Source organism: Podarcis vaucheri (assembly GCF_965113315.1).
Source record: "Podarcis vaucheri genome assembly, chromosome: 8".
Classification (NCBI taxonomy): Eukaryota; Metazoa; Chordata; class Lepidosauria; order Squamata; family Lacertidae; genus Podarcis; species Podarcis vaucheri.
In genome coordinates this window covers 26,749,598-26,762,224 of record NC_138766.1, presented here as the reverse complement: position 1 = coordinate 26,762,224, position 12,627 = coordinate 26,749,598, and the positions used below count along the sequence as shown (strand labels likewise).

The following is a 12,627-nucleotide window of genomic DNA, read 5'->3' as shown; positions in this document are numbered from 1 at the left end:
CTTTAACTGTTCCCATAATGTAGAAAGGCAACCATATGTGAGAAAGTAGAGACCTTCTGATGTGCATGTTAAGAAGAACATGTTTCCGCCTTGCATGCTGAAATCTGAGGTACATCCACTCCAATTTTTAAGGGCCATGTATGAATCGGACCTCTTACATACTGTTCTTCAGTTTTCTAAAATCTTGCATTCTAAGAGGAAACTCATTCGCTGAATGTGGATTCATATGTAGCCAAAATGGTGCTGTACCCACACAATAGGGAGGAATCATACATATATAATACATCATTTTTATTTGTATGAAGTCTTTCCGTGCTTCAAACCATGCCCAAGGTAGCTTACAACATGAGAAAATACATAATTACAGCATAATGAAAGTAGTCATAAACAATCAGTAAAACATCAAAAAATACACAACCAAATCAAACATGTTGCACATAAATTATAAGCTCTAAAATAAAGATACAAAAATAATAATATCAGCAACAACGTTCCCCAGCATAACCTCCTAAACAACATCTCAGCCCAAGAGTTCAGCAGACTCAGTTTTTGTAGCTGGAGTCAACCAGAACCCTGCCCTCCCAGGCCAGGTGGAAAAGACCTGCAAGGCAGGGGGCAGATCTCCGAGGACTCAGCAGGTTTGGGGAAAACCAAAGATTTGCCTAAATACCAAAAGAAAAGAAAAAAAGCATGGCTGGCCCTACTTGGTACACATCAGCATGTTTCACTGAGTGAAACATACATCTTTGAAGAAAAAGAGACAACAATGTGTTATTTGAATGCTTGCTTTTATTAAGAATCAGTGGTACAGAAAAATGTTACTTGCACTGAACACAGTGACAATGCTTCTTTTGGGTGGGGGGAATTTATGAGAAAAGTCTTGCACAAGCAACAATTCTAACCCATCTGACAAAGGTCACCCTAAAAGATTAGCAAAACTTCCAGCAGTTTTCAAGAGCTTTTTGCCAGCAGCCATGTAAATATTAGCATATAAAAAGGGTTAAGGGGGGGGGGGAGAAGGAGATTTATGTTTTAGATGTTTTATTCTGGATTAAGATCTGCTAGGTTTCAAGCACTGTTATAAAAGGAAATCCTGGCACCAAATGTCTCATGTTGTCTACCTCTCACTGTACTGTAGCTGTGTTATGCTTATATCAGTTTTATTCCCAGCCACTAGAGTGCTGCTTATTCTGGTCTAGCAAATTTACCAAAGGCAATAAGGCTTTGGGTGCATTTGTGCAGGACAAAATACAAGAAAGGATGGTTAGCCAGGAATGCCTTTGGCTCCTGACGTGGACTCCTACCCCCTGGGCAAGCGGGGGCCTCTGCTTCTTCACCGCCCTCCTCGTCAATCTCGATGAAAGTATCGTGGACCAGCTGAGTCAGAGCCACACCTTCTGTTGTGGTTGCGCCAGATAAATCTGCTTTCTCGGGATCAGTCAGAGGTGACAGGTCTAAGTATGCATTAACTTCGACGCTCTTTTCTAAGCTGAATTTAGGGATAACCACCTCAACTTCTTCTGGCTTCAGAATGCAGGACCAGTTGAGCAGTTGGTCGTAGCTAAGTCCGTCTTCCAGCTGGAGGTGCAAAAAAATGACAGTGACGTGATTGATACACTGATCAATAAAAGAAACCAGATTCAGATATCATTGTAAAATGAGCTTTTTGATAGGAAATAACCGCATGACATAAATCTGGCAACAAACATTGACACAAGAATATTTTCCTAGCACTTCGTACCCCTAATTATTTTTCAGTTGTTTCAAAAATGTCATACTGACATTTGAGATTCAGCGCATGCATAATTTGTAACATGACATGACATCAGCCAGGCGGGGGCTGCTCATACAAGGGTGAAATTTATAAACGGCCAAATGGTGCCTTGTGTCATTTCTAGAGTCTCAAAGTTGGTGGGACCAGTTTGCGATTCCCTGGTTGTGCTGGGTCCATTTACCTCAGACCACAGCTAAATTGGTCCAGAAGAGAGACTGTGTACTGGAGTTGGGAGCTGGGGTGGCACAGCAGGGGTACCGCAGTCAGAGGGTGGCAAAAGTAAAAGAATTTGATAACCGAGCAGCAGCCAACTTGGGAGGTGTTATGTACTGAGTTGAATAGGATCCAAACTACAGCAGTCTGATTGGTCCTAGAACAATAGGATCCAAATTGCAGCAGTCTGATTGGTCCTAGAACAATAGGATTCAGAAGGCAGCAGTCTGATTGGTCCAAGAACAATGCAGCAGTATGATTGGTTGGCAGGAACCACCCAATCATGCTCCAGATATAAGTGAATTCACAACCTGATTGGCTTACAGTAGAATTCCAGAATTAACCAATCATGTGCAGCCCATTGTGTAAATAATGTATATAAAGCAGATACTTTGAGGGGACTTGCATTCATTCCTCCTCACCACTATGAGCTGAATAAAGAGCATGAAATCACTTTGCGACTCTGAGTATATTTCACGAGGGTTCACACTGACTGCCGTTGGAAGTGTAGGAAATGTGTAACAGGAACTCAGTGACCACAGCTCAGTGACAGAGCTTGCCCTTTGAGTGTAGAAGCTCTCAAGTTCAATCGTTGGCATCTCCAGTACAGTGGTACCTCAGGTTACATACGCTTCAGGTTACATATGCTTCAGGTTACACACTCCGCTAACCCAGAAATAGTGCTTCAGGTTAAGAACTTTGCTTCAGGATGAGAACAGAAATTGTGCTCCGGCGGCACGGCGGCAGCAGAAGGCCCCATTAGCTAAAGTGGTGCTTCAGGTTAAGAACAGTTTCAGGTTAAGAACGGACCTCCGGAACAAATTGAGTACTTAACCCGAGGTACCACTGTATAGTATATGATGCATTTGAAACACTGCCATGCTTGAGTAGGCAATGCTGGATAAATCACCTGGCCTGGTTGAAGGCAGTTTTACATGGGTTTGAGAGTTAGGAACATAGTTTGGTGTGGCATTTGCCTCCTAGGTGGGTCATAAGGAAAGAGTTAAATCAGTGTGATGTGATTGGCCAGAGAGAAACTGATAGGAGGAGTTAGAGTTAGAGTTGTGTGGAAGTCAGTTGAGAGTTGGGGGTCGGAGAAGAAAGAGGGAGGATAAGTCTGTGGGTTGGTTGTGTTGTGTTGTGAGAAAGTGAGAGGAATTGTGAGGTGGAGTCAGATAGATAGTTGGGATAATCTGTTTGAAGTTGTTAGGAACATATAGAACAGTAAAAAAAAGTAAGATTAAGAAACTGCCAAGAAAAAATAACTGAAACCATAAGCTTGTTCATGCCTATAAAATAAACTTGATTATTTGTTAATGTTAACAACTGTCTGGACTCCGTGTGTACCCGTGAGAAACGGATTGGTGGCAGCGAAGAGGCAATCAGAGTGGTGGCACAGGGATCAATAGACCGTCAAACGTCTGGAGACCCTGTGTGATCACCACAGTTGGCATCAGTGAAGTGCTTCTGCTAGTGCAAGGACCTCTGTTTTTGCAACTGAACTTCTCCTCCCTCTCCTCCTTTGTGCAATCCAAAGTCCTTGCACTGGTGGAAGCACATCACTGATGCCAACCTATCTTCCTAACTCTCAAACTTGAACCATAAACTGTGACCTGGCTTAGTGAGCTATAACGAATGTGTGTGCTCAGGCCCCAGAGCCCTCTTCAGGTGTGGACAACAACAGGGGAAGACAACAACAAGCCCTAAGGCTGGCAAGCAATAGGGATCCTCTGGATTGCCAAGCCTGGCACAAAAATGAGGGGCTTTGCTTTTTGGTTTTGTCAGTGCCACAAGCAACTTCAGTTACAGAACCTGTTTGTAAAGGAGATGTTAGCCCTATGCAAAGGGGGAGGAATCATCAGAATGTTACCTGATGAAGAGATTCAGGGTCGCAGTCTCTGGGCAGCAATATGAACAAACTCAGCTCATTGTTTCTGTACGGAATCTCAAGCATCTGCACATCACATCCCTCAATTGTGCCGATATTATACTGGCCCTTCCGGTACATCAGCTGCACATTTGTGCAAATGTCCTGCAAGAAATATGAAGGAAAACAGAAAGTCAACTCATCTTTGTGCTCTGTGGATTAGTTTTGTTTTTGTCAGTAACTGATCGGCAGAAAACTCTGAAATGACATATTCAAGCTTACCAATTCAGACACACGGAAATCCTTTTAGAGTTTCAAAACACCTGTTTGGCTCAAGATGCTGACAAATTCAAATTCAAATCACGGGCACCCATGAAAATTTCAAAACACCAGTCACGTTATAACTTATAATCACAAGCAACAATTTAGGGGTCTCCCTATGCATGTTCTTGTTCTTAGTTTAGTTGGGTGGGGTGGGGGAAAACAACAACTGAAATGTTTATGCACAGACCAATGCAATAGATACAACAGGCAGAAAAATCAATAAGTGACCTACCAAGACTCTCTGCAATTTTCAAGTGATCTGTGGGAGAAAAAGCTCAGGAACCACTCTTCTAGAACATAGACTAGGCTTCCCCAACCTTGGCCCTCCAGATGGTTTTGAGACTACAATTCCCATCATCCCTGACCACTGGTCCTGCTAGCTAGGGATCATGTGAGTTGTAGGCCAAAAACATCTGGAGGGCCAAGGTTGAAGAAGCCTGACATAGACCCATCCAATTAAATTGATTGGCAGTAGGATCAGAAGAAATTTCTTAAATATTTATTCATATACCACATTACTAAATTCACAGACATCATTGTCATACAATGATAGGACAGTCACTATTTTATATGGTATTTTAAAAGAAGTGGACCAATATCATGGAAGCTAGGTCTACCTGTGGCTTTTAGCCATCATAACTAAACATGTAAACTTCATGTTCAGAAGCAATGGAGATTTGAGTAACGAGGAAGAGAACCAGTGTTCCCCTCCAGATGTTGTGGACTACAACTCCTATCATCCCTGACTACCTGAGGTCACGGGAAGTTAAGAATCAAACAGAATCTGGAAGGTGCCATGTTGGCTACCCCTGTACTAGAGATAAACAACAGAGGCTGACTGTTATTAAGAAAAGGCCACACAGATGTTGTGCAACCAACAAGAATTTTACAAGAGCCTTACAGAGAAAAAGGACATACAGAAGGGAGTTGCTGGCAATAGAAACTGAAACTGCGAGTGCAGCTTAGGAGCTGATACAGGCACTTTCTAAAATGGTGGGCTAGGATGGTTAATACACTGTAGCCTTCACCACCAAGGTCTGCTTATGAGTTGGTCTAGAAACAAGGAAATTTTAAAGTTCTTGCACCCTCCTTTGTTCACTTGTTCTCTTGTTTAAAAACAAAAGAATTCTGCAGAGCTAGAAAATCGCAGAAAACAATACAGAACCAGTTTTATATTCTCCTTCCCAACTCTTATGATCAACAAAGAAAGTGGTGGTTGAATCTTCTTTGAAACCAGGTTGAGCAGTTTATGTTGCATTATTCCTGTGTAGCTCATAAAGCTCCCGTTGTTCCAACAGAGCTTGAGTAACCTTTGAAAAGTACCTGAAACCATCAATGGTGTCACACAGACACCATTTCTTAGAGTCCTCTTCTTGCTCTGAAAACATTTAGAGCATAAGGAAATACAAAGCTCTAGGTATATTTCTGGAACAGGTATATTTCTGGAACTTACCTCAGTCAAGTAGAATCTATCTACTCTGGTGAGTTCTTTGTCAAATTTCACATCCCATTGGCCTTTAAAGTAGAGAGCGTTCACGTGCAGAAGTTGAGCGAGACAATCAAAGCTGTCCTTCGGGAGAAGATCCTGGATTTTACCTTTAAAACAACATTGGGCCTTCTGTAGTTTATTTGTAGTACAGGAAGGAAGACTCACACTCATCCCTTGTTACCAAGGATGAGCCACCAACGTCTGTTGTCTCCCTCACAGATGTTTACATTGGGATCACTTCCATACCATACATTTAAGCATATTGCAGATTTAAAGCAGATTTGGAAAGGGCACAAGGGCACATGAAGGGGAGGAGAGAGGGAAGGTCCTATTGCATCACAGGAAGCATTGTGCTGGCTTCTGCTGGTACAACCATTTAGTTGAATATGGATGTGACCTTGCACTGTGACCTCTTTGAGGCAAGGACCTATCTATTTTCTTACATCACCCTGTAAAGTGCCCTGCACATTGATGGTGCTGCATACATAATAAATATGAGAAGGCTTCTGGATCTTTAGGCATATGGACCCATTAAAAATTAAAAGAAGGTTTCAGTCTGGAGAAGACATCATGCCCAGCCATATACCAAAGGGATTGCGGAAAACATTAATGTTTTCAGGGAGAGACAATCATTTATTTGCTTAAGGGAAATAAAACCTGAAAACTTGAATTTCTTTTTATTGCTAATATACAAAGCATACTAACTAAGCAAATGGTTACTGCTACATTAACTGTAGTGTGTGCTAATACACTTAGCTTCAAAGGGATGGCATCAGATCACAAGTTATTCATACTATTGCACACCACCCCAGTGGTGCAAGATTCCAGGGGTTCCAGGCACATATCCAGGGTTCAAGTTTTCTCAGAATGAGGGACAGCAGAGACTGTGGTGCCTTTATGATCTATGGTTTATTTACATACATACACACACACAACCAGAGCCTGCAATGGAGGGGTTCATACCATTAATACCCCAAGGGGGCATTACTTCCCCCATAGTAGCAGTCTTGGATTAAAACAGGAATCAGGCATGTCTCTGTGGCTTCCCAGCCACCTGATTCTAACTTCTAGCTAACATAACTCCCCTCTCAACTTTGGCCTTTGTCTTTCTAACACCCATTTGCTGTCTGGCACAGAGTCACTTCCTTTGTCATTTTAGCAGTCCATACTTTGGCTATGAAGGGACATGGGTGGTGCTGTGGTCTAAACCGCTGAGCCTAGGGCTTGCCAATCAGAAGGTCGGCGAGTCGAATCCCCGCGACGGGGTGAGCTCCCGTTGCTCGATCCCTGCTCCTGCCCACCTAGCAGTTCTAAAGCACGTCAAAGTGCAAGTAGATAAATAGGTACCGCTCCGGCAGGAAGGTAAACGACGTTTCCGTGTGCTGCTCTGGTTCGCCAGAAGCGGCTTAGTCATACTGGACACATGACCCGGAAGCTGTTTGCCGGCTCCCTCAGCCAATAAAATGAGATGAGCACCGCCACCCCAGAGTCATCCGCGACTGGACCTAACGGTCAGGAGTCCCTTTACCTTTACTTTGGCTATTACTTCACCAGGAAGCTAGCCTAGCTATTCCATGTGTTTGAATCCTTGCTTAGATGTTAACACTTGCTGGATCCAGGAATGAGAAGGGTCTTGCGGGCATACAGCTTACTCCCCACCACCACCACCCCAAAAAACCCCACTTCATAATAATACCATGTGTCTGGACTTCAACCCATAGGTTTATCAGCCTCCGGACTTCTTCAGGGGCATTGTGAATGTCAGCTCCATCCACCTCGGTCAAGTACAGTTTCAGAGCACAGTACAGGAATTTCTGTATGAAAACAGGAATAATTATTTAACACATTACTAAAAGTTCTTTCTCTGTGTGTCTGGAATTAAGCAGCTAACAACAAGCATTATCAATTTATCCAAGTTTTGAATAACAGCAAACCAGCTAAAGCATTTGTACCAAACTGTTTTGGAGATCTGACGCTACTCTTTGAAAGTTAGACCGCATAATGAACCGTTCAGAAATTACCTGAAGGAAAGCAATGGACTGGTCTCCGTAGAGCCGGTTGGCAAAGCTCAGCTCATAGTTGGTGCTGGGCTTATTGAGTTCTGCAAGGATTCTGTGGAAAGCAGTGTGGACTGCTGAGGGTTTCTCACACTCATAATCAGGCACCTTCAAGGAACAAAACTAATGTCATTATATCATACATCTAAACATCTGGGCTCTGTGTGTTCATCACTTGCTTAATGTAACTTATTCTTATATCAAATGCAGATGTTTCAGTGGAGCCAGTTCACACATATTGTGGAGAGTAACCAAGGGATTAGAAATCAAAGGATGCCCAGGTATGTGTCAATCATGTCCAGGGCACATAGTTAATTGTTCCCAATCTCTTCACAATTAGAGTTGTGTGATTAACGTCTTCAACTGCTTTGGATATTTCTCTACAGAGTCTATTACACAGGTTGGTATTCAACTAAGTTTTACTCAGAGTATACTCATTGACATTTAAGGACCTAATAGTCTTTCTCATTAATTTCCATGGGTCTGCTCTCAGTAAAATGTGGTTGACTTCCACCCATAGAACATATTGAAGGGGCTACTATACAGGAGACCTGGAATCACTCATTCTTTATTGAACCTGTGCTATACGTTTCTCCAATTTTTCACACATAATAGTACTAATACTCAGCATTTTGTCAAGTGTTCAAAGAACATCACATAGTATTTTTGCACTTCTTACAACAAACTGTTTTGTTATCACAATTATAAAAAGTACAAATGATCAAAATCATAAAATAAAACCACAAAACTATAAAACCAGAAAACTATAAGGGCTATAAATAGATACTAAAAATAAAGTAAAAATAACTGACAAACTGGAACGTGTCCAGAGGAGGGCAACCAAAATGGTCAAAGGCCTGGAAACGATGCCTTATGAGGAACGGCTAAGGGAGCTGGGCATGTTTAGCCTGGAGAAGAGGAGGTTAAGGGGTGATATGATAGCCATGTTCAAATATATAAAAGGATGTCACATAGAGGAGGGAGAAAGGTTGTTTTCTGCTGCTCCAGAGAAGCGGACACGGAGCAATGGATCCAAACTACAAGAAAGAAGATTCCACCTAAACATTAGGAAGAACTTCCTGACAGTAAGAGCTGTTTGACAGTGGAATTTGCTGCCAAGAAGTGTGGTGGAGTCTCCTACTTTGGAGGTCTTTAAGCAGAGGCTTGACAACCATATGTCAGGAGTGCTCTGATGGTGTTTCCTGCTTGGCAGGGGGTTGGACTCGATGGCCCTTGTGGTCTCTTCCAACTCTATGATTCTATGATTCTATGATTCTAACCCTGCATCTGTGTTGCTGATGGGAAAGAGTGGTTTTCTTAGGGCTACCTGATGGGTTCACAACCATCCTTTGAAATTCACACTTATTTGAATTTTGTGATTCATTTCTCCAATGAAAGAGTGTTTTAAAAATGCGTATATTAGAGGATACTGCGCATAAATATGAACATATAGGTGAATATAGCATATAAATGCATTGTAACATGAGAAATTGCTTGCAAAGATGCATATATCAGTCAAAACTGCAGGCAAAGATAACAAACTTTTTATAAAAGAATGGAAATGGTTTACTGAATATTTACAGATAAACTGTAAACATATAAAAACATTAGCAGGATTAATGTAATAGTGTATATATTTACAGTAGATAAATAAATGAGCAAGTTATTTGAACCTGGATATGCAGAAGATATTAAAAAATAAACAACTGCAGAAAGAGGGGAAGTCAAAATTTGGAAATGTTAAATTGATTGGAAAACTAATGAAATGTATAAATTTGGAAAATATAAATAAGAACCTTTAAAAACTTCAAAGATGTGTTTATTAGGAGAAATTTGCACTAAAATGTTGAAGAATTTGTACAAGGATTTTTTAATCTATAAAATGCATTTTTTGCAGAAATGTGGAGAACTGAACTTAAGATTGGAAAAATGAGAAGCTGGGAGAACTGAAACTGACACACCCTTCCATCCCTACTTCTGAGTAAACATGCTAGGATTGCGCTGTTAGAAGCTACACACCATATCAAAACTTACTAGCTCTTACAGCCCAACTAATTCTCTTACATTTCCCAGTTTGGGTCCATTACCTCATGTTGAGGACAACATGAAGATTCAGGTCTCTGCCTGCTGTCTGTAGGACTGCCACGTGGAGCTGCTCCTAGACGCAACCCCTCTTTAATATCGTGAGAGCGAAGACCCTAAAATGAAAACAAAGCACTGCTGTGTCCAGTGGAATGTCAAATGCTGTCCATTTAATGTAGTGTGGCAATGTAGTTTGAGAGAGAGTGGAGAAGGGCATGTTAGCCCAACCACTGTCACTGCCCTCCATGAATCAGATGAATAACTTCTGAAATGTGTGAACCCACAACTTACAGATTTCAACAGCACCATAGCTTTTCCTGCCACTGTTTGCTTATCTTTCCATTTTCCTTTCCCACATAAGCAGAACATCCCCATCCTTATCTTTTGTAAAGTTGTAGAGATCTCCCTGCTCTGGTCAACCTCTTCTTGCCACAGTTGCGTGCTGAGGCCCCCCAAAACACCCCTACCCCAATAACTCACACATCACTCATAAATTTTTGTTTAAGGTTTTTGGCATACTTTTGGCCACAACTTTATTAAACATACATATTGTGAGTGGTTGCTTAGGCATCGGTTATGACTATCTGCCCCCCCCCCGCCTTGGGGGACAGCACTGACTCCCAGATTCCAGCGAGAGCCAGTGTGGAGGAACAAGATCAGGGATAACTGGAGCTGCGGCACAGACCCTCAGCTTCTCCCCGCATGCTCCCAGGGGCTTTCGCGGCCCGCACCCGATTCCAGGGGTTTGGACGAGAGGATGGTAAGCCCCTGAATTCCTTTAACGGAATTCCCGTGCAGCAGCAGCATTGGAGGGGCAGGCACAGCCAATCCATACCCCTCCACCAACCAATTTAAAGCAATGCCTAACTGCCAACCTTACAAGTTGTGACGATTTGCTACGCAGTAGGCAAAAACCAAATGGCACACACTAATCAGCCAAATGCAAAAATTCCTACCAGGCCCCTGCACCAAGGCAGACGACCCCATGACAGGCATAGCAAGGTCAAAGCACAAGCCCAAAAGGGAGGGAGGGCGGGTGATCCGGTGCCCACAGCGAAAGAGAAAGCAGCTTGCTGTGAACTGTGCTTAAATAACCTCTGTTCCCACCCCCAAATTGGCAACATCAAATTTACCCCAGCAACACCAACCACCAGTCCAAGCCAGGCCCCTTCAATCTATCCTGCCTGGCAACTACGGGGTGATTTGCTTGGCTCCATCCGCAACACGTGCTCTCCTTTAATGAGAACACGCTTTCCCTTTCTCCTGTGCCCTTTGCTTTTTCTGTATCCACTTTTCTTTTAAATATCTCTTTCTCCATCTATTGCCTTTGGTTTTCCTGACTGTAGGCTGTCTGCACTTCCCCAGCTCCTCAGATGTATCCCCAATCCTAACCATCTGCTGTGTGTAATTTTACCCCCAACTAAACTGGCAACATTCCCTTCTCCCCTATATTTGATATAATATTTGTATACTGCTTTTCCAGCAACCGATTTAGCTCAAAGAGACTTGCAATAATCACAATAGCATTAAAAACGATAAACATTGCAATCACTATATCTACCACAATAGCATATAAATAAAGCAAACAACAGCAAAAAGTTCATTAAAACAATTATATAATTGTTAGTCAATTGACTATGTGTTGCTTGTTTCCCAAACTACTGAATACTTTGAGCTACTGGTTTAATTCAAGCAAAATACAAGAAAGTTAAATAAAGAAATACCACTGTTGGAGAGGTACGAAAATATAAAGGAGTTCTTAGTCTGTCTTCCAAGCGACCACAGCTTCTTCTTGTCCCGAAATATCTTCTCCGTACTGGAGTTCCACACTCTTGAAGTTCATCCCAGTGAAGTATCTGGAATGGAATTGTAAGAGAACTTCAGTCATGGAAGTAAACAATGAGCCAATACTAGTTAGTTAGTTAGTTAGTTAGTTAGTTAGTTAGTTAGTTCATTAATTGTTGGAAAGATAAAATGTGAACCCAAATCCTTACAGAAGAGATATTGTTCTTTCCCCTAAATAAGGATTCTTCCAAACAAGCACACACATGGGTGCTTTTCTTTGAGACTATGGAAGAATTGATTCATGTGACAGGGGGATACAAGTCAATCTCCCCACTTTTGCTCCTTGGGAACTTTATTGGGCCCCCCTCCACCCCATCCCCAGTGACACCCTATATATGGCTGGTGTTTTGTATGTGACTCAGGCTTATCCACAAATATATTTTGCCTCACTCTTTCCAGGCACAAATTCTGTGTCCTAGCTCCCCTCTCTCTTTTTTGCTCCGGAGCTTTCCCCGTGATAATCCGCTCTTTAAAGCTGAATCAGAGCAAACAACTATTTGGGTTTTCTGTGTATTGCCACTTGCTCCAATTCAGCGGTAAAGAGTGGGAATTCACAGGAAAAGCTCTAGAGCAAAATGAAAAAGTGAGGGCGCTCAGATGGAGCTTTAAGGTACAGACCATGTATGAAAAGCGTGGAGGAAAAGTAAGTGTGGATAAGCCCTCAGTGTGGGGACAGTAGATATAATGTCCTACAGCTGTTGTTATATTATAGCTCACATCATCCCTGAGCATTGACCATGTTGACTAGGTCTGATGCAAGTTGGTGTCCAACAACATTGACTATCGTTGATTTAGTGGCTCTAAGCCAGGCATTTTTCAAGCCTGGCTTAGACCATTCACAATAAGATTCTTTGTTGTTTTTTTAGACAATGAAGCCATTGAACAAAACAACAATATAATGTGTTTTTATGACTACCCCTCCCCCATTAAAGAGTTAGATCTTTCTTCTAATATCTTCGTTTTCTAACTGATATCC

The 12,627-nt window shown here is 42.1% G+C and overlaps 1 protein-coding gene across 1 annotated transcript; it reads right to left on the bottom strand.

Annotated features, from left to right (window-relative positions):
* Positions 1 to 771: 771 nt before the first annotated feature.
* On the bottom strand, positions 772 to 8,334 carry LOC309539798 (serpin B3-like; the record flags this gene model as incomplete). Its single annotated transcript, XM_082236134.1, has 6 exons — positions 772 to 1,578; positions 3,858 to 4,019; positions 5,632 to 5,774; positions 7,364 to 7,481; positions 7,689 to 7,832; positions 8,302 to 8,334. 6 exons carry the CDS (start codon positions 8,332 to 8,334, stop codon positions 1,186 to 1,188), a joined length of 993 nt encoding a protein of 330 aa, XP_082092260.1. The 3' UTR covers positions 772 to 1,185.
* Positions 8,335 to 12,627: the final 4,293 nt, after the last annotated feature.